The sequence below is a fragment of the Dendrobates tinctorius genome, unplaced genomic scaffold (assembly GCF_039654945.1).
Source record: "Dendrobates tinctorius isolate UK_male_01 unplaced genomic scaffold, ASM3965494v1 ptg000265l, whole genome shotgun sequence".
Taxonomy (NCBI): Eukaryota; Metazoa; Chordata; class Amphibia; order Anura; family Dendrobatidae; genus Dendrobates; species Dendrobates tinctorius.
This window is the reverse complement of record NW_027361932.1, coordinates 334,989-359,715: the sequence shown is the minus strand read 5'-3', so window position 1 is coordinate 359,715 and position 24,727 is coordinate 334,989. Positions and strand designations below refer to the sequence as shown.

The following is a 24,727-nucleotide window of genomic DNA, read 5'->3' as shown; positions in this document are numbered from 1 at the left end:
GGTAAGAAAATTGGCTACTGTTGCCAGAACCCCTAAAGTTGACTCAATTTTGAAGAGACGTGCTGGAAAAGGGGCAATTATTGATCAAGCCACACGATGGGGCAGTACTTACTTAATGATTCAGCGCTTGGTTGAACTGAAAACCTTTCTTGTAGACATGGCTAACCCTCAACTGACGCTAAATGAAAGTCAGTGGAATCAGGTGACTGAGCTGGAAAAATTGCTAGAGCACCCATTTACAGTGACTAAAAAATTACAAGCAGAGGACTTAACTCCAGGTATTTTCTTAAAGGAGTGGAAGAACCTGATGTTTCGCCTGTCCCAAAGAGGAGGGTTAATTGCAAGTGGCATTGCTACATCAATGAAACGGAGAGAGGAGCTACTATTACAAAATAACATTCTTTTGGCAGCTGTTTTTGTAGACCCAATGCATCGGATTCTTCTAGATGATCAACAGCTAAGTAAAGGAAAAGAAGCTCTGTTTGAAATAGCAGTAAGGATGAAAGGGTTGCAGAACAGTCAGGAGGAACAAGAAGAATTTGGTCGTCCTGCCACATCTTCACCCTCATCATCAACTGATGAAGAATTTAATTTAAAAAAACATTTGGATCACAAGGACCGTGCAAAGCGTTCCCGCATAGAAGAGTCATCCCCATCAAGGAAAACAGCCAGTACATTTCAGCAGAATTTTTCATGTGCACTAAAAGAAATTGAGAAATTTGACCGTTCATCAAAAATAACAGTGCAACAAGCGATTCCTCTGTATCCTGACATTGTCAGAGATGTTGCCCGAGTGGTTACTGCTTTGCCACCAACACAAGTTAGTGTAGAGAGGTTGTTCTCTGCTCTCAAAATAATTAGAGCAGATTTGAGGGCATCCATGAAGGAGGATCTGACAGAGGCAATACTTTTTCTGAGGACAAATTTATAGATTTCTTCTTATTAACTGCATAAAAGTGTTTATTGCATATTTACTTACAGTTTAGAAAAGTTTATAAAAGTTATTTGCTATATTCTAATAGTATTCTAATAAATGTAGTTTTTGCTCTAAGTGGTCTGATTACTTATATGATGGTGAAAAACTGAATAAGCACGATGTTTAATATTTTACAACAGTAAATTTGTTATTATGAATTGGCCATTTATGAAGGAGTCGGAGTCTGATAAAATCCAGGAGTCGGAGTCGCAACTGTGGCTTACCGACTCCACAGCCCTGGTTATAATATATGGCCCTGTTGGCAAATAGATCCAAATCCCATTTTGCAAGAGGGTGGGGTAGTTTGGATGCAAGCCCTGATGGGACCAATAGATGTGGACAAAACCGGTGTGTGAAAAGGCCCTAATAACTGCGACCAGGCTCTAACTCATGGATTTCAATGGGGGTTTGAGAAAACAGCAGGGCTTAGCCGTTCTAGGCCGCTGCTGTAGTGGTCAGAGCCTGGATAGAATCATTCTTGTCTCAACCATGAAAGGCTTAGATGGGAAAAGCCTTTTAACCTCTTCCCGACCGCCCACAGTAGATAAACGTTGGCGCTTGCTGGGCTTTGTGCAGCGCCGACGTTTATCTACTGTCGGCGGTTTTGTGCCCCCCCGGGACCCCCACGTACCTTATAATGCAGGGATCCCGGCACAAAATGCATGCTGGGACCCCTGACATCATTGAGACCTGATTGGTTCAGGTCCTGATGACGTCAGATCACAGCAGCCAATGAGAGAGCTCGCTGGGAAAAGTTTGTTGTAGCAACAAACTTTCCCAGCGATCTGCCTTATAAAAATGCTGTTTCTCCTCAGATCTCCTGTCAGTGAGAGATTTGAGGAGAAACAGCGTTACAAGTGCTGCTGGCAACAGCTGTGCCAGGCAGCAATTGTGCTATAAAGTAAAAAAAACAATAAAAAACCCAGATAAGGCAGGTTAGGGCTAGTAACAGTTAGGGTTACTGTTAGGTTAAAGTTAGGGTTACGTCAGTCAGTCACGTGACGTCAGTCAGTCACGACACGTCAGTCCCGTCACGTCACGTCAGTCACGTCAGTCAAGTCACGTCAGTCACGTCACGTCAGTCACGTCACTCACGTCACGTCACTCACGTCCGTCACGTCAGTCACGTCACTCACGTCAGTCACGTCAGGTCACGTCACGTCAGTCACGTCACTCACGTCACGTCAGTCACGTCAGTCACGTCACGTCAGTCACGTCACGTCAGTCACGTGACTGACGTGACTTGACTGACGTGACTTGACGGACGTGACGTGACGGACGTGACTGACTGGCGTGTCGTGACTGACGTGTCGTGACTGACGTGTCGTGACTGACGTGTCGTGACTGACGTCACGTGACTGACGTGTCGTGACTGACGTCACGTGACTGACGTGTCGTGACTGACGTGTCGTGACTGACGTCACGTGACTGACTGACGTCACGTGACTGACTGACGTCACGTGACTGACTGACGTGTCGTGACTGACTGACGTGTCGTGACTGACTGACGTGTCGTGACTGACGTGACTGACGTGTCGTGACTGACGTGACGTGACTGACGTGTCGTGACTGACGTGTCGTGACTGACGTGTCGTGACTGACGTGACTGACTGACTGACGTGACTGACGTGTCGTGACTGACTGACGTGACGTGACTGACTGACGTGTTGTGACTGACTGACGTGTCGTGTCGTGACTGACTGACGTCACGGGACTGACGTAACCCTAACTTTAACCTAACAGTAACCCTAACTGTTACTAGCCCTAACCTGCCTTATCTGGGTTTTTTATTGTTTTTTTTACTTTATAGCACAATTACTGCCTGGCACAGCTGTTGCCAGCAGCACTTGTAACGCTGTTTCTCCTCAAATCTCTCACTGACAGGAGATCTGAGGAGAAACAGCATTTTTATAAGGCAGATCGCTGGGAAAGTTTGTTGCTACAACAAACTTTTCCCAGCGAGCTCTCTCATTGGCTGCTGTGATCTGACGTCATCAGGACCTGAACCAATCAGGTCTCGATGATGTCAGGGGTCCCAGCATGCATTTTGCGCCGGGATCCCTGCATTATAAGGTACGTGGGGGTCCCGGGGGGCACAAAACCGCCGACAGTAGATAAACGTCGGCGCTGCACAAAGCCCAGCAAGCGCCAACGTTTATCTACTGTGGGCGGTCGGGAAGAGGTTAAAAGGCTTTTCCCATCTAAGCCTTTCATGGCTGAGACAAGAATGATTCTATCCAGGCTCTGACCACTACAGCAGCGGCCTAGAACGGCTAAGCCCTGCTGTTTTCTCAAACCCCCATTGAAATCCATGAGTTAGAGCCTGGTCGCAGTTATTAGGGCCTTTTCACACACCGGTTTTGTCCACATCTATTGGTCCCATCAGGGCTTGCATCCAAACTACCCCACCCTCTTGCAAAATGGGATTTGGATCTATTTGCCAACAGGGCCATATATTATAACCAGGGCTGTGGAGTCGGTAAGCCACAGTTGCGACTCCGACTCCTGGATTTTATCAGACTCCGACTCCTTCATAAATGGCCAATTCATAATAACAAATTTACTGTTGTAAAATATTAAACATCGTGCTTATTCAGTTTCTCACCATCATATAAGTAATCAGACCACTTAGAGCAAAAACTACATTTATTAGAATACAATTAGAATATAGCAAATAACTTTTATAAACTTTTCTAAACTGTAAGTAAATATGCAATAAACACTTTTATGCAGTTAATAAGAAGAAATCTATAAATTTGTCCTCAGAAAAAGTATTGCCTCTGTCAGATCCTCCTTCATGGATGCCCTCAAATCTGCTCTAATTATTTTGAGAGCAGAGAACAACCTCTCTACACTAACTTGTGTTGGTGGCAAAGCAGTAACCACTCGGGCAACATCTCTGACAATGTCAGGATACAGAGGAATCGCTTGTTGCACTGTTATTTTTGATGAACGGTCAAATTTCTCAATTTCTTTTAGTGCACATGAAAAATTCTGCTGAAATGTACTGGCTGTTTTCCTTGATGGGGATGACTCTTCTATGCGGGAACGCTTTGCACGGTCCTTGTGATCCAAATATTTTTTTAAATTAAATTCTTCATCAGTTGATGATGAGGGTGAAGATGTGGCAGGATGACCAAATTCTTCTTGTTCCTCCTGACTGTTCTGCAACCCTTTCATCCTTACTGCTATTTCAAACAGAGCTTCTTTTCCTTTACTTAGCTGTTGATCATCTAGAAGAATCTGATGCATTGGGTCTACAAAAACAGCTGCCAAAAGAATGTTATTTTGTAATAGTAGCTCCTCTCTCAGTTTCATTGATGTAGCAATGCCACTTGCAATTAACCCTCCTCTTTGGGACAGGCGAAACATCAGGTTCTTCCACTCCTTTAAGAAAATACCTGGAGTTAAGTCCTCTGCTTGTAATTTTTTAGTCACTGTAAATGGGTGCTCTAGCAATTTTTCCAGCTCAGTCACCTGATTCCACTGACTTTCATTTAGCGTCAGTTGAGGGTTAGCCATGTCTACAAGAAAGGTTTTCAGTTCAACCAAGCGCTGAATCATTAAGTAAGTACTGCCCCATCGTGTGGCTTGATCAATAATTGCCCCTTTTCCAGCACGTCTCTTCAAAATTGAGTCAACTTTAGGGGTTCTGGCACCAGTAGCCAATTTTCTTACCTTGCCAATCAGTGCAGCAGCATGTCCTTCTTGCAGACTGTCTCTTATAGCCAGCTGTAGCGTATGCACAACACAGCGCATGTGATGAATGAAAGAACATATTGACACAGTTTCAACAAGATCATCTAAACCAGTGGTCCCCAACCTTTTTTGCACCAGGGACCGGCTTGAACCAAGACCATTCTTCCATGGCCCGGCAGGGCGGGGATGGAGGTGTGACAGGGGCGGGGCTTTGGTCATAAGGGGGCGGGGCTATGGACGCGGTTGTAGTTTAGCAGTGCATATTTATCATTTAATTATAACATTTTTAATGTGACTAAATTCACCATAGGTTTTGAATGAGTGGGAGCACCTGGCTTGTTTCTCTGTTTCAGTGGGAGCACTGGGCTACTTCTACTGATGACCGTCACTGCTAATGATGATTGGAACCTACAAGGAAATGGAGCATTGAGCACTTAAGAACAATTGTACTGGAGTACTGTACATGCTGATTATTTTCTAATCATCAGAAAATGTATGTGTGGTCCCCCCCATCCAGCTCTGTGTGGCTCCCCCTGTTGTATGCATGGCTCCCCTGTCCCATCCTGTATACATGGCTCTGCTCCCACTCTCCCTCCCTTGTATATATGGCTCCGTTCCCACTCTCCCTCCCCTGTATATATGGCTCCGCTCCCACTCTCCCTCCCTTGTATATATGGCTCTGCTCCCACTCTCCCTCCCTTGTATATATGGCTCCGCTCCCACTCTCCCTCCCTTGTATATATGGCTCTGCTCCCACTCTCCCTCCCCTGTATATATGGCTCCGCTCCCAATCTCCCTCCCCAGTATATATGGCTCCGCTCCCACTCTCCCTCCCTTGTATATATGGCTCCGCTCCCAATCTCCCTCCCCTGTATATATGGCTCCGCTCCCACTCTCCCTCCCTTGTATATATGGCTCCGCTCCCACTCTCCCTCCCCAGTATATATGACTCCGCTCCCATTCTCCCTCCCCTGTGTATATGGCTCCGCTCCCACTCTCCCTCCCCTGTGTATATGGCTCCGCTCCCATTCTCCCTCCCTTATGGCTCCGCTCGGCTCCCCCATCCTCCCCATCATACTTACCCTCACGTCGCTGAACTTCCTTCCCGTCGCTGCACGTCCCTGCATCTCGCGGCGCTTCAGCTTCTTCCTGTGCGGAGCGGTCACGTGATACCGCTCATTAAGGTCCATGAATATGGACGCCACGCCTATGGGAGATGAGTGGCGTCCATATTCATGACCTTAAATGAGCGGTAGCACGTGACCGCTCAGCGCTGGATGAAGCCGCCGCGGGATGAAGCCGCCGCGGGTTGCAGGGTGAGTATCAGCTGCTGCACCGCCCCCCGGCTCCCCTTGTGTCCGCGGACCGGCAAGGGCACTGCAACGGCCCGGTGCTGGGCCGCGGACCGGCGGTTGGGGACCCCTGATCTAAACTGTCATGTTGCTGTTCATCTGAAGCAACTTCAGTTTGCTCCTCAGTTACAATACTGTGTTCCTCTATTTCAAACATTTCTGTGTCTGTGGACCCAGAATGTTCTTCTAGCTGCTGGTCACCATCATTACTCTCATTCATTAGCTTAATACTACTTATCATATTTGAAGCATTGTCAGTTACGACAGAAAGAACTTGCTCTTTTTTAAGTTCATAGTCTTGCAGAACCTTTTCCACCAAGACCTGGAGAAACTCACTGGTGTGATGAGCTTTGGTGTCTTTTACTGCCAATGTCTTGGTAACTATTTCATTTTTGTCACAAACAAATCGGACATTGATTATAATCTAAATAACTTTACATACAATTTTTTATATAACATTTTTTATAAAAATACTGATAGATCGATCCGGTCATTTAGTCCCAAAGGACCTTGTGCGTTCGCTTTCAGGATCCATTTTGCTTCTTGTTGCAATAAAGCTCTGTCATGGTTGCCTCCTTGAGGTGGAAAATTGACCTTTTCAATCCCTGCAAAACTCAAAATTTCTGGGTTAGCTTTATGCACATCTTGAATATGCTTGATTAATCGCAGTGAGCCCTATCCTGATGTAATAGATCTATAATGTTCACCAAAACGTATCGTAAGTGGTCGTATAGTTTTTCCAATATAAAAATAATCACATGGACAAAAAATAATATAAATCACGAATTTAGTTTGACAAGAAATGTAGTTTTGTACCTTATGTTCAATAGAGCCAAAATGTATAGAATTCCCTGTCAGATGAATGACAGTATTTGCAGTGACCACATTTATAATTTCCTTTTATGGAAAAATATCGTAGCCAATTTTTTTGAGGGGGACGAAGTCTATGATGTACTAATAAATCACCTATATTATGTGCCCTTTTGTATGCAAATTGCGGTACTAATTTACCATTTGTGTAAGGTTTTTTCTGCATCAATGAGATGCCAGTGTTTTCTCACTGCTGCATGTATTGCTCTATCCATTGCACTATGTTTGAAACAAAAATTTAATTTTTTTTTTGGAGGTTTGACTACACTATTTAATTTTTTAGTCCTTTCCTTTAATAAATCCATCTGAGAGAATTTTTTTACCCTTTCATATGCTTCATTTAATAAAGTCATAGGATATCCCCTTTGCAAAAAACATTGTTTCAGCTCAGAAATTTGTTCATTAAAAATGGTTTCATCGTTATTCAGCTTTCTTAGGCCTCTTTCACACATCAGGTTTTCGCCGTCAGGCGCGATCCGGCGCTTTTGACAGAAACCGGATCCGGCGAAATGCAATGCCGGATCCGGTTTCCCCCCCATTGACTTGCATTTGCGCCGGATCGCGCCGGATGGCCATGCGTTTCATCCGGTTTTCGCCGGATCCGGCAATGTGTCGCGATCCGGCGTCTGGAAAAAACGGCTACTGTAACGTTTTTTGTCTCCGGCGAAAAAGCCGGACACGCCGGATCCGGCGCGTCTGTCTTTTTCACACAATGAAAGCCTATGAGCTCCGCAATGCGCCTGATCCGGCGAAAGCCGGATCCGGTTTTTTTGGTCTGAGCATGCTCAGTAGCTCTGCCCACAAGACATATATAAAAGCAAGACAGTGGGACCCACAGCCACACCCAACATGCCACCCAAGAAAGCAACCAAGCGCAGCAGGAGAAGGCAGGAGACCACTGCAGCACCACCACCACCCCAAATGGAGCAGCAAATGGAACATGCTGAGGAGGGGAGGCCAGCAGCAGATGAGAGACGGTAATTATCAAATCCCCCATTCCTCCAAACTAGGGCTATTGAATATCAAGATATTCATTGGCCCTTTGTTTCTCTTTATTCAACAGCCACCCAATAGATGCAGCAGCAGCAATGGCAGCAGGTGGAACACCACCCACAGGCATGGAGTGTGGCCACCAGGAAGACAGCACATCATCTTCTGGGAGCCCTCCCTCGCATCGTCAGCGTTTGACGGTAAGTTTTTATTTCCAAAATCCATCATCTCTGTAATATATGTCTATTCATTGCCTTTTATTTCAAAACTGGATTCACAAGATGAAGAGGAGCTCCCAGAAGAAGAAGGAAGGGGTGGACAGACACCTGGAGTGGGCTCACAATTGGTAAGTTTTTTGCATCAAACGCAGAAACACAACATCACACTACACACAACACATAGAAAACAATGTTCTGCAGACCACACACAGCAAACAAATGCCTACATCCAAAGATATAACATTTTTTGTTTTCTTCTCTAGTCTTCCCAATCTGGTGCTCGGCCAAGAGGTCCTCGCAGTGCCTTCCAGGGTCGTCGGCGACAGCAACGCGGCGGTCACCAGCGTGTAAGTATAAATATTTTTGCTTTGTTTTTTTGCACTTTTTATTTCATTTCTTTTGTGGAGGCTAATTATGTTATTTTTGTCTTTTTCTTTAACAGCCTTCACAGCGTGCTCCCGACTCTGACGGTGAGGATGGAGGACTCGATGTGGACCACCTCATCGATCTCGTCAGAGAAAGGGAGCCGCTCTGGAATATGGCTGACCGCCGCCACGCTGACCTTATCGTTACCCGACGACTCTGGGAGGAAATCTGTTCGCTCCTTGTGGGCCGCTGGGAGGACCTCGATGTTCGGGCCCAGATTAAAGAGCGTAAGTATATACAGTACCGGTTGCTTGATGTAAACCAGTGTTTCCCGAACTCCAGTCCTCGTGGTCCCCACGGATCATGTGTTCAGGATTTCTATTTACTATGGAAATCCTGAAAACATGACCCCTGGGGACCATGAGGACTGGAGTTTGGGAAACACTGATGTTGTATACTAAGTAACCACTCCTTTCTCGTTTCAGGGAACAGAATTGTGAATCGGTGGCGGTCTGTGAGGGATCGTTTCAAGAAGGAGTTCAATAAAGAGATGCGGGCCCCGAGTGGATCTGGAGGACGCAGGAGCAAGTACAAGTACACACAAGCCCTGTCGTTCCTCCGGGAAACAATGGTCACTAGAAGGTAAATATTACACACCACATGTGAAAAAAAATGTTAGATGTAACTTTTTTTTTTTCAGCCAGGGCCATACCATGTCAGTATTTTAATTGTTTTTTTTTCTCTTTATTCCACAGCACGGTGAGCAGCACTCGGGAGCCTGCACGATTGGACCCTTCTGAGGCGATCCCTGAGGAGACCGGCACCGAGGGACACTTCGACCGCCCCGGTACATCTGCACCTTCCCAGCCTTCCCACACATTCGACCCATCTGTCCCATCCACCAGCACAGGAGCATCGTGGCCGCCTACATTACATGAAGCTGCTGGTGAGGAGATCGCTTTCCCTTTACCCCACCCTTCTGCCCCTGCCACCTCTAGTACACCTGCGGGTACTGGGCGGCAGCGGCAGAGGGGTCAGGAAAAGAGTTATGCGCCAGAGTTCTTGCATCTGAATGCATCTTTCCAGAACTGTCTAAAAGTCTTGTCAGAGCAAATCTCCGCAGGCTTTCAGCAGATCAACTCCAGCATTCTGGAGGTGAAGATACTTCTGCAAACCATGCATTCAGAAGCAAGATCTTCGCCAAACCACACCTTTTTCAGGTCTGTTGTGGAGCGCATGGCAACACTATCTCCTACCCAGCAGATGCATGTAATGCATTCGTGCCACGGTGCTCTACAGCAGGTTACCTCCCAACCTCCACCTCCCACCACTGTAGTTCCTCCACCTGCACCCCCTCCAGCCACTTTCCATCCTCCCCCTCCTATTACATCTGCACCCCCTCCAGCCACTTTCCATCCTCCCCCTCCTATTACATCTGCACCCCCTCCAGCCACTTTCCATCCTCCCCCTCCTATTACATCTGCACCCCCTCCAGCCACTTTCCATCCTCCCCCTCCTATTACATCTGCACCCCCTCCAGCCACTTTCCATCCTCCCCCTCCTATTACATCTGCACCCCCTCCAGCCACTTTCCATCCTCCCCCTCCTATTACATACCAGCAACCTCACCAGTACCAGCAACCTTCCCAGTACCAGCAACCTTCCCAGTACCAGCAACCTTCCCAGTACCAGCAACCTTCCCAGTACCAGCAACCTTCCCAGTACCAGCAACCTTCCCAGTACCAGCAACCTTCCCAGTACCAGCAACCTCCCCAGTACCAGACATCTCCCCACTTCCAGCAACCTGCCCCGTACCAAACTCCTTCCCCGTACCAAACTCCTTCCCCGTACCAAACTCCTTCCCCGTACCAAACTCCTTCCCCGTACCAAACTCCTTCCCCGTACCAAACTCCTTCCCCGTACCAAACTCCTTCCCCGTACCAAACTCCTTCCCCGTACCAAACTCCTTCCCCGTACCAAACTCCTTCCCCGTACCAAACTCCTTCCCCGTACCAAACTCCTTCCCCGTACCAAACTCCTTCCCCGTACCAAACTCCTTCCCCGTACCAAACTCCTTCCCCGTACCAAACTCCTTCCCCGTACCAAACTCCTTCCCCGTACCAAACTCCTTCCCCGTACCAAACTCCTTCCCCGTACCAAACTCCTTCCCCGTACCAAACTCCTTCCCCGTACCAAACTCCTTCCCCGTACCAAACTCCTTCCCCGTACCAAACTCCTTCCCCGTACCAAACTCCTTCCCCGTACCAAACTCCTTCCCCGTACCAAACTCCTTCCCCGTACCAAACTCCTTCCCCGTACCAAACTCCTTCCCCGTACCAAACTCCTTCCCCGTACCAAACTCCTTCCCCATACAACTTTCCATCAACATCATCTGCTCCTACAGTCCCTGCCCAACCCTCCACTCCACCGCCCACCACCTCTTCTGCCTCCCACATGTCCACCCATTCTGTATCTTTTTCCACACCATCACCTCTAACTGTTCCTTCCCCACCACGATCCCAGTCCTCTCTCCACACTCCCATTGTCGAAGTGTCCCGCAGCCCCTCCAGCAGTATTTCCACCCCACACTACACCGAGTTATAATGTTTTTTTTGTAATAAAAATGCCCATTTGGTTGGTTTCAAACCTTTATTAAAAAAGTTTTTTTAACTTTAAAAACAGTTTACACAAAAAAAAATATTTTAAATAAAAGTTAAATTATTGTTTACACTGGTTGTCTGTCATTTCTTTCTGCGGCAAAATATGTTTAAAAAAAAGGTTAAATACAGGGTATTTAAAAGGTAAAAAGGTATTCAAAACCAGGTATATAACTGTGGGTAAATTTTAGCTTTTTGCCACAGTTGTGTTCCTGGTTGTGTTTGAAGCAAAGTATTTCACCTGAAAAGTTGTGTTTATTGTTGGTGATTTCCTAACAATGTACACAACTTTTGTTAAAAGGTGAAATACTTTGCATAAAACACAACCAGGTACACACCTGTGGCATAAAGCTAAAAATAGTAAGACCATGACAAGATAGCCAACTTTGGTTGGCAAAGGTATATACTGTTGGTCCAGAAGGTACACAAGTTTGGGCACAAATCTTTCACACTCTGTCATCCTGCCAGTGTACTCTGCCTTGAGGTGACATAAAGTATAGTGCAAAATTGTCCCTCATTACTGAAACCGTCACAGAACTTCTAGTGGTAATATTTCCAATGACAACATCCATCTTCGCCAGTAACTTGCTCTTCTCTCCAACCTGCACTTTCTCCTCTACAACCTGTCAAAGAAGGGCTGTAGGAACATGCTATATATAGTTTTCCAGTAGCCAATCCCGTTCGGAAGGCCACAAGGGTCAATTTTAAAAACCAGATCCGGCGTAATCCGTCGAAAAACGGATAGAAAAACGGATGAACCGGATGAGACGGATCCGGTTTTGTCTGTCAAGAACAAGACGGATCCGGCAGAAAACCGGATCCGGCACATCAGGTTTTACAAAACATTTGCCGGATCCGGCATTCCGGCACGACGCCGGATCGCGCCTGATGTGTGAAAGTAGCTCTTAGCATTTGACTATATGGAAATCCCTTTTTAGTGTGTAATGGGTGCGCGCTCTTATAATGTAAGTAATTATTTGTTGCGGTTTCTTTTCTAAACACTTCTGTTTTTAAAGAGCCATTTTTTATTTTAAATTTGACATCAAGAAAATCTATTGTTTCCCCCAAATGAAAATGTGAAGCGCATGTTGTCACTGTTCACATTGTTCAGGTATTTTACAAAATCTGCAAATTCTTCCTGAGAACCCCCCCCAGATAAAAATATCATACACAAAGCGAAAATATGCTTGTAAATGTTTTAGGTATGGATTTAGGGCTGTTTTTTATAAAACTATGCAAATTTATTTCTAGCACGATTTGAAGAAACACAAGAGACTGACGTGCCCATTGCTGTGCCCACTCTTTGTATATACCACTTATCCAGAAGTTTAAAGGCATTATGTGTCAAAACATAATCGAGTGACTCGATAATAAAGGAAATAAAATCCTGTGATTTGTTTGTGTTATGTAAAATCTCCTTTATTGCTGCTATGCCTTTATCATGGGGGATACGGGTATATAGACTTTCAACATCAATAGATGCAAGGGAGAGATGTGGTTGCCAATGAAAATCTTTCAATTTTTTCAATAAATCTCCCGAGTCTTTTACAAAGGATGGCACAGCTTTTAGTAAAGGTTTTAGTAGCCAGTCCAAGTATTGTGAAAGTGGTTAAGTCAAAGGGTTTTTCCCTGAAATTATAGGGCGACCCGGAGGCTCTTTTAAAGACTTCAAGTTAAAGACTTAAAGACTTTTAAAGAACCTCCAAGTTCCTATCCCAATATGTAGGAGGTACAATAATATTAGCAAGTACCTTCAATTAGAAATGTAGTATAGTGGGGAGCGTGGCTTGATGCCGTTCTGAGAGGATGCGCTGCGTAGGAGCTACCGCCGGGCCCTTTACTATAGCAGCCAAAGCACCCTGCACCAGCGCTTTATCTACTCACCGGATGGGGTCCAGAAAGCACAAAAGCCTGGTGCAGTCGGGAACGGCGTCCGCGGATCCTGCGACGGTCCTTGATGTCTTCCTTCACCGGGACCAGGGCGCCGTGGGAGTCGGGGCACCATCTTGCAACGCGGAGGACGCTGGCTGGGGAGTGTGTGAGGAGTGCTGGAGAGGAAGCCAAGCGGTGCGGTGAGGGGCCCTCGGGCCAGGCAGCAGCCAGGTCTCCTGATGCTGGGGCCACATCAGGGGGACGCCACAGTGTAATGACAAAAAAAAAATTTTATGAAACCATGTGCAATGGAGGAACTTTTATGGGTTATTTAAGAATAAGTATTGCTTTTTTTTGTTTTTTAAAAAAAGTTCCCCCTTTCATTCAAATGAAATAAGGCAAAAATGGTATTTTTCCGCCAAAAAAGGACATGCAATTTTGCATTATTATCTTTTATGTTGACAATAGGAGGGCAGATTCCTCGTCCAGGTAGACCTGTTTGCTTTTACACTGTTGCTGGAATTTCTAGAAGACATTTTCTGAATGCACTTCTTGATCGTAAAACTTGAAGCTTTGCACTGAAAAAGAAAAGATAATACTAAGTTCCAAAATATTTTAAAATATTCCAGAATGTTCTAGATGTGAATAAAATACCACTTTTTGTTACAACGTAGTAAGATATTTTCTTTAAAGATTAAAATTAAAAGATGAAAAATCTTTTGAAAAAGAGGGGGAACTTTTTTGAATATTTTACAAATTTGATGATACTAATGTCATTTGAATGCAATTGTTCCTCCAATATAAGGGGTTTCATTTTTGTTTTGCAAAATTTTTAAAATTGTCATCACCCTAGCCACTATCCTGTGCTCCCCTGCTGGATCACCACATAAGCCCTTGTCTACTAGTCATCAGGGGGCATCCTCAGGCGGTGTGCAACACATGGGGAGGAATAGCCTTCACCTTCTCTCACCTGATCTCTCCCAGGCTGCAGCCCTGTCATATCAGTCTCACTGTATAAACCCAGAGGACTGTGCTTCAAAAGGGAACTCTGCTAAGTTAACCCCTGGCTACCCATGTGTGGATGAAGGGTCAGATTGCATAGGGAGGCTCTCTGAGGAGGAGGGGGGCTCCCCAGAGGACCATTTGCCCCCTCAGTGACTGAAGTTTCTCTCCCACTTTCCTTCAAGAGATGACTTCAAGGCATTAATTTCAGAAGTCAAGGATGCTTGTAGATTGGAAATTGCATGTGTGCGACAGGACCTCCAGCTTCTGGCATGCAGAATTGATTCTTTAGAGGGATAGCATGATGAGACTAGATCCCATGTGGCTACCTTGTACCAGTCATCTACTAATATGCAGCTGAAGATAGTTAGCGACCTACAAGCTCAAGTGGAGGATCTGGATAATAGGGGCTGGAGGTATAATATTAGAGTAAGGGGGGTTCCTAAGTCAGACGGTCAGGAAAATGTTAAATCAATTCTTCAGGAGATATTCACTTCTGTCCTGGATGACCCAGCCTCCAACCCCTTTAGGCTAGATTTAGCGCATCGGGCCCTACAGCCTAAGGGATCTTCCCCCTTCCCAAGAGACATTATTTGCTCCTTCACGATTTTGAAATTAAAGAACGGATTATGAAAAAGGCCAGGACTATGAAGGAGATTTTGTATCAAGACACAGCCATCCAATTGTTCCCTGTCCTCTCTCGTATAACACTACAAAAGAGGAAACTTCTCTAGCCCATGTTGTCTATTCTTAAGGACCTCAACATCCCCTACAGGTGTGGGTTCCCCTTCGCCCTGATTGCCCGGAGAGATGGAGTGTCTGCGACTCTGGGTTCCATTGCTGATTTGCCTCCTTTCTGCTAGAAACTGGATCTCCGGACCCCCAAGATTCCTGATTGGGACACCCTGGATCCACCGGGACAGCCTCCACCCTCAACTGGACCCAGAAGAGGAAGAATAGCCGACAGAGAGGCGGTGGAGTGGAGAGGGGAATATTGGGTCTCCGTTGACTTCACGGACAGAACTCTTTTCTTTTTCCGCCCCTCCCTGCATAAAGGGGGGGATTGGTGCAGAACTTGGTTCTAATTAACGATTTTGACTCTTTATTTGCATTTGCCGATGCAGGCTCATATCTGTATTATCCTATAGCTTAATAGCCGTTTCTCATTTTACCTTCTTTTAAGGGGGTTCTGTAACTAGATGTTTGTCTGGGGGAGCTTTGTTTGAATTTGCTCTCTAATTTTGGTAGTTTTGGAGGTGGGCCACGACTACCTAACTATTGTGGCTGTTGGGGGTTTCCAAACCTGTGGGTTTGTTTCCTTTTTTGTTCCACAGTACCAGCCACAATCCAGGTTTTTTCTAGATCCTGGGAAAATTGATGTTATATTTTCTTCAATTGTCTGTTTTTTTTTTCTTTTTGCGTTTTGTTGTCTGTCTTCCCCATTCCCTTTTGTTTTGGCCAGCGGGAGACCAACGATCAAAAAACGGCCCAGGACGGTCCTGCACGATCAGCAATACTCGGCGGGGGGGGCGGTCGCTGGTCCATGTCACACACAGCGATCTCGCTGGTGAGATCGCTGTGGCGTCACAAAATCAGCGATCTCGCTGGCGATATCGCTGTGTGTGACGGGGCCTATACTCTGCGTTCTCAAATAATGAGAGGGGGAGTAGCTATCTTGATCTCTTCAGGTTGTCCTCTGCAGGTTCAAAAGGCACATTTGGACTCCGGGGGGTAGATACATCATTTTGGAGGCCGAAATTCGGGACAGATCAAATTTTTGAGAAAAGTTCTTTCCCTAATCCAAAAACTTCTGCCAGCTGCTCTGTTGTTGGGGGGAGACTGTAACATCCCCTTCTCTGAACAATTTGACAGTTTCTCTATTAATGTTAAACCCCCTCACAAAGTCTGATCAATTTAACGAGACAATTCAGAAAGTTTATCAGGGTTATTTCTCTGTTTGACTTATGGAGAATAGACCACCTCAGGGACAGAACCTTTTCTTTTTACTCTCCCCCTCATTGCACCCACTGTAGAATAGATTATTTTTTTGCGAATACTCCGATTCTCAGGATGATGGCGAAGTCGGAGATGGGTCACATTACTTGGTCTGATCACGCTCCTGTGATCTTGGACCTTAAGTCCTCTCATCCGATTTTCAGGAAATATCAATGGCGGTTGAACGAGGTTTTAATTAAAGGGAATCTGTCACCCTTTTTTTCCCTATTAGCTGCCGGCATAGACATCGGGGGCTTATCTACAGCATTCTGTAATGCTGTAAATAAGCCTCCGATGTAACCTGAAAGAGAAGAAAAACACGTTATATTATACTCACGGAGGTGGGCGGTCCGGTCCGATGGGTGTCGCCGTCCCGTCCGGCGCCTCCCTTCTTCGTGCGATGACGTCCTCTTCTCCCGTCCTGAAATGGCTCCGGCGCATTGCTCTGCCCTATTGAGGGCAGAGCAGAATTCTGCAGTGCGCAGGCGCCAGACCTCTCCCAACGCCTGCGCACTGCAGGACTCTGCTCTGCCCTCAACAGGGCAGAGCAGTGCGCCGGAGCCATTACAGGACGGGAGAAGAGGACGTCATCGCATGAAGAAGGGAAGCGCCACACGGGACGGTGACACCCATCGGGCCAGACTGCCCACCTCCGTGAGTATAATATAACGTGTTTTTCTTCTCTTTCAGGTTACATCGGAGGCTTATTTACAGCATTACAGAATGCTGTAGATAAGCCCCCGATGTCTATGCCAGCAGGTGAAAGGGCAAAAAAAGGGTGACAGATTCCCTTTAAGGATCCGACAATTCGGAGGACCCTGTTGAACCATCTCTCTGACTTTTTCCGTCTGAAGGAGGGTTCGGTTTCTTCTCCAGCAGTTTTATGGGAAGCTCATAATGCAGTTATGAGGGGGCACTGCATAAAGGAAGGCTGGTAACCTCACCATCAGTTGGGGCCTTGAATAGAGTTGTGGCGCTCAGAGATAAATTGAAAGATATAACATCGCACAGGATCGAAAAACTCCTCTACTCTAAAGAAAAGTATTATGAAAAGGGTAACAAAGCACACATTCTTTTAGCCAGGATGTTAAAGGATAGAGTCCTAAGTTCCCATCCTCAGGCCTTGAGGGGTTCTGATGGTACGATCCACTATGATCCTGCTGTAATTTCGGATCTGTGCTATACTTTCTATAGCAAATTATGCAACTTACAAGATACTATATACCCAAACAAATCTGATAGAAGGGGGTATGCTGCACCAATTTCTTTCATGCTTAACTCTACCAACTCTTCCCTCGGTAGCTTTGGATTCTCTTAACCAGAGTGTGACGCGGGAGGAGATTGTCAACATGCTAGCTGACCTCTACTCGGGCAAGACTCCTGGTCCTGACGGGCTGACATATTTGTACTACAAAACCTTTGCAGAAGAACTCTCCCCTCACATGGTCAATCTCTATAACTCTTTCTTGGAGGGCTCCCCCATGCCGGAAACATTGGCCCATTCCTACTTGGTTCTTATCCCAAAGAAGGGGGAAGGATCCCCTGGAGTGTTCGAACTACTGGCCAATAGCGCTGTTGAACTCTGATTTTAAGGTGTTAACTCACTTGTTGGCTAATAGGTTGAACTGTTGACTCCCTCAGGTCACCAACAAGGATCAGATGGGTGTTGTTCCTAACTGGCAGGGGGGAGACAACACTAGAAGGGCGATAGACTTAAGCCCCTGTTACACACTGCGATATCGCTACCAATATCGCTGTAAAGTCACCGATTTTGTGACGTTGCAGCAATATCGCTGCATATGATACTTACCTCCGACCAGCTCCCCCGCTGATTATCGCTGATCGCGCGAGAAGCTCCTGGACCATTCCTCGTCGGTCACTTCCTGCTGGGCTTCCTGTGGCGCCGACGAGCGAGGCGTGCAGCCGGGCGGGAGGACGCAGGATCGCCGCGTCTGACAGGTAAGTAGCGATCCCCGTCCCCAGCAATGTCGCTGGTGAGATCTGCCTGTGTGGCAGCTCACTAGCGACCACTTAGCGATGCACCAGCGATCCTGACCGCGTCATATCGCTGGTCGGGATCGCTGGTGCATCGCTAGGTGTAACGGTACCCTTAATTGATGTAGCTAACAAAAATTAACTACAGTCTCTGATATTGAGTCTAGATGCGGAAAAGGCATTTGACCGCCTTAATTGATCCTTCATCTTTGAAGCCTTAAATGACTTTGGTTCTCGAGCCCCCCTTCCTAGCAGCTTTAAGAGTACTGTACAATGCTCCCATTGCCTCAATCAAGCTCCCCTTCCATACGTCATCCCCATTTAAAGTATCAAATGGGACCTGTCTGGGTTGCCCTCTATTGCCCTCATTATATGCTTTATGTATTGAGCCGCCTGCGGCTATGATCAGGCAAAATCCGAACATTTCAGGGATAGAGGTTCAGGATAAGATGTTTAAGATCTCCTTATTTGCTGATGATGTTCTTTTGACTCTGACTAATTTTCATGTTACGTTGACTAATCTTTTGGATGATCTTAAAAAAAATGGCGATTTGTCGTGGTATAAGTTGAACGTGTCAAAAACTGAGGTCGTCCCATTGAACATCCCCCCAGATGTACTGGATCACCTGAAATTGAATTTTAAATTCAGGTGGAGAGTTGAGAATATTCAATACTTGGGGGTTAAACTTGCCTCCTCTTACGACAACTTATATAGTTCCAATTTCCCGCCACTCCTGACTGAGTTGAAGAGATTGCTAGATAAATGGAAGTCGCTCCCGATATCATTGTTGGGTAGGATCTCCTCGCTCAAGATCTCCCTCCTCCCAAAACTACTCTATTATTTTGAGACCTTGCCAGTCAAGGTTCCCATGAGTGAGCTCAAATCTCTCCAGGCAGCTATGATTAGGTTCCTTTGGAAAGATGGTCATCATCGGATCTCTAGGCGTGTCTTCGTCTCCCATAAGTCACAGGGAGGATTATCGGTCCCAGACATACGGTAACTAAATATTATTGAGCTGCTCATCTTCGTAGAATCCCTTCGTGGACCTTGTTTTGGGCATACAACAAATGGACAGAAATAGAGAAGTTGTGGTTGGCCCCAATCCATCCTAATTCTTTGCTATGGTCCAAAAGGACTGTGATAATTCCGGAGCCCCTTTTGGGCCCGAATCGATTTACAAGGGAAATATGGCATACATGTATGAAGTTTGGTTTAGCCTCTCCAAATTCGCCTATGATTTCCTTCATTCTCCGACCCCTGTTACGAAGCAGTCTGGAACATGCAATGGCCCATCCTTGGTCCTCTGCAGGCCTATTTAGATTTGCGGATGTGGTGGACGGGGACATACCTGGGCTGCTTTCATTTGATGAAGTTAAATTTAAATTCTATATTACTAATAAAAGAATTTTACCAGTATTTACAAATCAAGCATTTTGCCTCTTCCCTTTTTGGCTCCTCAGGAATCTCCCTCCCAACTGATTTTGAGAGGCTTTGCAGGAAGGTGACGATGACTAAAGGTTTGATTTCAGAAATCTATAAAATATTCTGTTCCCCTCGAGACGATCGTCAGCTAAAGCATCCCTATATGAACAAATGGGAATCCATTCTGGGTAGGGAACTCTCACCCCAAAATGGCATATCATTTGGGAAAAGGTGGCAAAATCTTCTATGTGTACCCTCTATAAAGAGAATTAGTGCAAGATATTAATGTTTTGGTACCATACTCCCAATCTTCTGAATAGACTGAACCCTGCGATTCCAAATGTGTGTTGGAGTTGTGGCCTGGAATGGGGGTACACTATTTCATATTTTCTGGACGTGTTCAGAGATTCAGAATTTTTGGAAGGAAGTAAGTTCATTGATTTATGCTGAAGGTGCTTTATGCTGAAGTTGGGCTAGATCCGACTATATATCTGCTAAATCTTACCCCTAGGGGAATGGGGAAAAGCTGTTACTTCACATTCTTACTGCAGCAAGATGTTTGATTGCCCTTAATTGGAGGCAGGTTTCCTCGCCGCCTTTCCTCCATCTACTTTACATAATTAATGACATTAGACGGATGGAGTATATGACTGCGATACTCCATGCAAAGGTGGAGTCCTTTGACTCGGTCTGAGCTCCTTGGGACTACTTTATGGGTGCAAAGATCAGAATAGATAGATATCTGACCATTGTCCTTCCCTCCTTCGGGTGCTTGCTTTCCCCCCTTTTTCCTCTCCCTCCCTTCTCCTTCCCAACAATGTGTCTTCTGTCTTTTTGTCTGTTCATATTAAAGTTACAACTTTGTCAAACTGCTTTAGGTTTATTTTTCAATGTGTTGGACGAGATATTGACTCTCTTTAAACTTTCTTTGTCTTTGATTGTAAAAGATGTTTGTGACCTTTCTATATTTGTCAATAACTGATGTATCATCAATAAAAATGTACAGTTTACAAAAGAAATGTAGAATAGTTCTTCTGATTTGCAATGTTTCTTTCCTTATATGCAGGACCTTAAGAATCCATAGGTATAACCATTAGCAACTAGCTGACACTATATAAGTGGTCATAACCATGGATACCTAAGGTCCTTCAATGCCTGCACATGAGGAAAGAGACATAGCGAATCCGAAGAACTATACTACATTTCTAATTAGCGGTATTTGCTAATATTATTACTATAACACCTGCTACATATTGGGATAGGATCTTGGAGATGGGAAGACCCCCTTTAAGTCTTCCAGAGCCTCAGATACAGAAAAATATACACCCTATAATATACATTTCACTGATTTATGCAAACAAGTCTGCAGATGAGATATACATACCCAATCATAAAACAGGAAAGCACTGTTCCCAGGAAGGCATAGGCAAGAATTGAGCCCAGGTTTCGGAAGAAATGCCTCTAGAAAGGAAGACAAAAATACGGAGGGCGCGGGGTTCATTGAGGCTGTTGTGAGATGGTCTATAAGTAAACAATCACATTTATTATGGAGATTTGTACATTGCATTGGCAATATCCTGCCCAACATGGCTCCTAATCTGGCAGTAAGGAGACCTGCAGCACAGTCCTAGCTGGAGAAGAAGGAGATTCAGTCCCCGGACAGTGATGGTGAAAGGGCTCGCCGAGATTTACCCATCAGATAAGGCTGACATATCATAGCCACAACATTATGTACTATGGGGGGTCCATTAAAGTACTCTTCTGTCACTGTAAAGGCTTTGTGCTGCCCAATATCTGCTGAGGACCTCTCACTATACAGGGGTCTGAGGATGGGTGCACACAGAAAAGAGAGAAGTGAAGTTATCTTCATACCTCAGGACAGAAAAAGAGACGCTATACACCAGAATACTACAGCTTGTCGGGATATTATCACTGAATTATGCCAGGATTGGCTATATCCTGCCGCATTGGGCAATAATCAGAGGATGGAAAAGGCCGATAATGAGCGCTCCCCCAATATCAGTGCCGAAAATTCCAAGGTTTTCTGCCATGTTGGAAAAGCTCTATGAAATGTACTCAGATCAGAACATGTTTTTGGAGAAAAGGATGGGACCTCCATGTCCCAGCAATAAGGTATTATGAAGGGGAAGAGGTAAGGAAGCCTATGGATATGGCTAATATGCCAAGATCTTTTTAAAAGCAAATGCACCAAATGTAAGGTCTCCAGGCACAAAGTGCATAGAGAATTAGGGGTCTTACAAGCAAACTGCCTTAAAACCAGTGATGGGCGAGTGTGCTCAGCATTGGGGCGCAGGATCAAGCGGCGAGCATTGCCGAGTATCAGTTGGTGCTCAAATCAGAGAGACAAAAATGATGGAAATGGCCATTCACTTCCATTATGATAGCTACTCGAGTCGAGCACAGAGCGTTTCAATCAACACGACTTATAGCGAATCCACCACAAGTGGCCATCGGCAGCCGAGTGCAGAAGTGACATCCTCGCTGGGCGGCGGTGCTACATACTTACTCTTTTTAAGCTGTATCCTGCATAAAATATAATTGGAGGAAGAATATTGAAGAAAACTTCAGGGTCAAATGTAACCTGCAAGAATAATAGAAGTAGTAAAGTTATATACAGTCTGTACTACATTTATTACTAATAATAAAGACTTACACACAGTCACTAAATGACACCTATGACCAATGTGAGGCTGAATAAGAGGGCCGGGGAGGGCAGCTCTCACCACAAGGGAATAGTAGAGACGTCCTCTCGATAATGCTGGGGCTTTACTAGAATGCTTACCTGTCATCTCAGGTGACAGCGCGGAATAAGTTGTGTGTACACAAGGAGTGACAATATTTCTGACCATTACAGGACCCAGTTCCCTGAAAGCTGAGCTCTGTATAAACCCACCACTAATTAGAAGCTTTTGGAGTATGAGTACACTGTGCATAGGCAGAAAGCTGTCAATCAGTGGTGGGGCAGGGTTATATAGAGCAGGAGGACTACTACATTGTATGAGACAACTAGTCCACTAGTGAAAATCTCCTGCTGATAAAACACTGATATTATAGAAACTGATTTAAGCAGTCCAGTAAGTGACACATCACTGGAATCAGGATCTCTGCCGTACATCATGCTGCTCTCAGATTACATAGCAAAAACCTTGACAGATTCCCTTTAAAACCCTTACTTGAAAGCATCACTGTGTGTGCACGCGTGCGTCACTCTATACAGCTGCTTCCCTCATCCCAATGACAGGGATTATCATTACAGGGTACAATTCAAAGTACTTGTTCTCACCCACAAAGCTCTCCACAGTGCGGCACCCCCTTACATCTCCTCCCTCATTTCTGTCTATCGGCCTAACCGACCGCTGCGCTCTGCAAATGACTTTCGACTAACCTCTGTCCTAATCTGTACCTCCCACTCCCGACTCCAAGACTTCTCCCGTGCTGCGCCAATCCTCTGGAATGCTCTACCCCAAGATATTAGGACCATCCACAATTTGCATAGTTTTAGGCGCTCGCTCAAAACACATTTGTTCAGAGCGGCCTATCACATTCAGTAATCAAAGTCATGTTATGTTTGTGTGTGTGTAGCCCATTCACTATCTCCATCTAACCCCCACCCCCTGAAGATGACTGGACCGTCATTGTAAATACATCATTGTAAATACAAACCTGTGCTTTGTATCTCCCCCACCTCATTGTAGATTGTAAGCTCCACGAGCAGGGTCGTCTTATTTCGCTTTAATTATTGTATTGTTAACGTTGTTACTTATGACTGTTGTGTTTGAAACTGTTCAACTGTAAAGCGCTGCGGAATATGTTGGCGCTATATAAATAAAGATTATTATTATTATTATTATTATCCCAATCAAGAGCCTTCTATATGCAACATGTAGCCTGATCCCTCAGTGAGTTGAATCGGTCTTTCAATATATACGGTAAATTCAGGAGGGAGGAGAAGAAGTGGCTCACGAGTGGAGAAATAGGCATTTTTTTCTGATATCACAAAGTTTCACTCTTGATGCAAAGTTTTCGAAACTACAGTGATTATTTAAACCAGTCTATTAGCCAATCACATTACAAATACAGTGGCTACAACTGTGTTATACTTTGGGACACTCGATGCAAGGGATCGGTGCTGCAGGCAGTTCTGCTCCTGCCCTAAAAGTGACAGAAACTACTACAGAACCCCCCACGGACTCCATTATAAGTCAACAGAAAAGTTTCCAGCCTGCAGCTATGTATATTAGGAGTGAGCAGGCTACGTCATGGAGGAGGGTGCTGTGAGCAGGCTGCAGGCACAGCGAGCTCCTCCTCTATGACCTGAATCACGTGGCTGATAAATCTGCAATTTAGGTTCTGACATTGAATTTGTCCAATACTCCGGCTGTTAGTGGGGATCTCACCTTCCGGAGCATTTCATTGTCCTGCAGATTGTTAACCTCCTGGGAGCTGATTTCTCCTTTCAGGGTGTACTCGTAGAAGGTGCCGCTGACCTTCACCAGCAGTGGGGCCGGGGTCGTCTGCTGCTCGCAGCTTATGGTGACGTTGTTGGCGTCACTCGTCATGTGCACTCCGTATCGCAACACCACCCCGACAACCAGACCTGGAAAACAGAGGAAAAAATTCCATGAACAAACAAGGATTAACTAGATCCAGACAGACCCATATTACCCCTTTTGTCATCAGTCACATTTTTAGGTTTTTGGGGCTCCCCCCCTCTCCATTTCAATAATTGCACATACATTCTTTCCTCCCCTTCTTCCCCGAGCCTTAACTTTTTAATTTTTCTGTCCCTATAGACATATGACGCCTTGCTTTTTGCACAACAAGTTGTATTTTTCTAATAACGCCGTCCATTTTACCACAAAGTGTAATAGAAAAGCGGAAAAAACTCTGATTTTGATGAAATTGCAACAAGAAAAAAAAAACAATCCTGACATCACTTTGCTTTTTATGGAATTGTTTTTAAGGCATACTGTGTGTGATAAAACTGACCTCGCGGTATGATTCTGCTCATCAGTACGATTACAGCAATACCAAACAGGTCCAGTACTTTTATGGTGAAAAAAAAATCAGAAATAAAAAAAATGCCTGTGCCACTATTTTCCGAGACCAGTAACGTTTTCATTTTTCGGTCGATGGAGATGTGTTATGGCTTATTTTTTGCGGGCCGAAATGACGTTTTTAGTGATACAATTTTGGGATAGATATGACTTTTTGATCGCTTCTTACAGCATTTTTTGTATTGTTGCAGTGACCCAAAAACACAATTTTTGAGCTTTGAATTTTTTTCTGTT

The 24,727-nt window shown here is 45.3% G+C and overlaps 1 protein-coding gene across 1 annotated transcript in view; it reads left to right on the top strand.

Moving 5' to 3' along the window:
- The window catches only part of LOC141069541 (uncharacterized), a 39,234-nt gene extending 21,651 nt beyond the window's left edge, over window positions 1-17,583 (top strand). Inside the window, exons 2-5 of the mRNA XM_073559194.1 lie at window positions 8,957-9,113; window positions 9,227-10,570; window positions 17,009-17,136; window positions 17,300-17,583. Of these exons, the coding sequence (XP_073415295.1) occupies window positions 8,957-9,113; window positions 9,227-10,570; window positions 17,009-17,136; window positions 17,300-17,583 (1,913 nt within the window). The remainder of the gene's footprint in view (window positions 1-8,956; window positions 9,114-9,226; window positions 10,571-17,008; window positions 17,137-17,299) is intronic.
- Window positions 17,584-24,727: the final 7,144 nt, after the last annotated feature.